The following is a 1565-nucleotide window of genomic DNA, read 5'->3' as shown; positions in this document are numbered from 1 at the left end:
GACGCAATAATTAGCGCGGGAGCGACTGAGCGCGGCGGCCGGCGCCCGGGAGGGGCCCGGGCGCCCGCAGCCCGGCCAATGGCGGCGCCCCGGCGCGGCGATAGGGCGCGCCTCACCGGGGGCGGGGCCGGTCGAGGGCCGCGGCCCGCCGGGGGCTCCGGCCGCCACTCTGGCCCCGAGAGCCACTAGAGGCTGAGCCGTCGAGTGGCGTCGAGTGCGGCCGGTCGGATGTCCGCGGAGGGCGGCGGCTATTCGCCGTGTGCGGCGGATGCGCTGCCGGAACTGAGCGCGGCCGAGCTGGCGATGAGCCTGTCGCCCAAGTCCGCGCTGCTGCAGCAGAACCTGTCACAGCTGCACCTGCAGCACAGTACGCCTTTCTCCGTCACCGACATCCTGTCCCCCATCGAGGAGTACCGCAAGCTCGAGCTGGCCAACAACCCGCCGTCGCCCTACAGGTGCGTGGATCGATAGGGAGGGGGGGGGCCTCCACCCGCTGATTTTTCGAGTGGCGAAGGTCCCGCCGAGAGTGCTCGAGTGCCGCTCGCCGCCGAAGGATATAGTTCGGTGACGTTTGTTTGTGCAGGTACGTTATGTTGTGTTCGGTCAAGTGGCCGGCGTGCTAGTGAGGACCATGCGTGTGCGCTTGCCGGCGCTCGGTGCTCCGCCGCCTCCTTCTAGGCCCTCGTTTGTCGCGAATATAATTAACCACTTACACTTGAATCAAATTGAAGTGATGTTATCCAGTGCCGGCAAGAAACACTAGTGCCCTAGGCCGGGCGCGGGCTCCGACCATGAGCACCGGCCTTCTATCCGGTGTGTGCGTTTTATCTACTGATTTTTATTCATTATTTTTATTCGTTTTTAAACAATGAAGGAGTATTAAAAACAATTAAACTTCGCGTGTTATTAATAATAAATATAAACAAATAAACAATTCATCATCTCAATGTAATGCCGTCGCGTATCCAACATTAACCTTAGGTATCTAACGCCGTAGCTACATAGGTACCTCTATCTAACGTTATACTCGTACCTGCCTACTTGTCTTTCTTATTTTGTTCAAAGATTAATTTAAATTACCTGATTAAAATTAAATTTCAGTGTGACTAAATAGAAAACGCTCCGTCTAAATAATAAGTCACATTCGCAGTATTTTTTAGGTATTTGAATTCTAAGCATTAATATTTTAAAATGCCGCTGTTTCGCCGAATCGCCGTCTACAGATTCAATAAACGGAATTTAGGTATAGGTATCAAAATAAAAACAAACAAGCAATTTGACTGTATTTTTACAAGATACCTAGGTACTGCTGACGTTGCCAAACGATATAGCAAACGCTGGAGAATATTACATACCTCTATTGCCAAATTGTAGCCAAAGTATTTTTCTAAAATTGCCCACATGTATTTAGTGCCCTAGTTGTACCATTACTTTGTACAAATAAGTATTTGAACCTAAACAGTGTTAAATATCAGTGCCGGTGCCGGTGCAGGTTATTCGGAAAACGTTATGGATACTATTATAGATGTAATTATTCTTGATTACCGCCTTATACCTACATATAC

The 1565-nt window shown here is 50.4% G+C and overlaps 1 protein-coding gene across 1 annotated transcript in view; it reads left to right on the top strand.

Annotated features, from left to right (window-relative positions):
• Positions 1-181: 181 nt before the first annotated feature.
• LOC141432447 (homeobox protein Nkx-2.1-like) overlaps positions 182-1565 on the top strand; it is a gene marked incomplete in the record, with an annotated part of 55028 nt that continues 53644 nt past the window's right edge. Inside the window, 1 exon segment of the mRNA XM_074094015.1 lies at positions 182-455. Within this exon segment, the coding sequence (XP_073950116.1) occupies positions 229-455 (227 nt within the window).

Source organism: Choristoneura fumiferana, chromosome 11 (genome assembly GCF_025370935.1).
Source record: "Choristoneura fumiferana chromosome 11, NRCan_CFum_1, whole genome shotgun sequence".
NCBI classification, from domain to species: domain Eukaryota; kingdom Metazoa; phylum Arthropoda; class Insecta; order Lepidoptera; family Tortricidae; genus Choristoneura; species Choristoneura fumiferana.
This window is presented reverse-complemented; position numbering and strand designations above follow the sequence as displayed.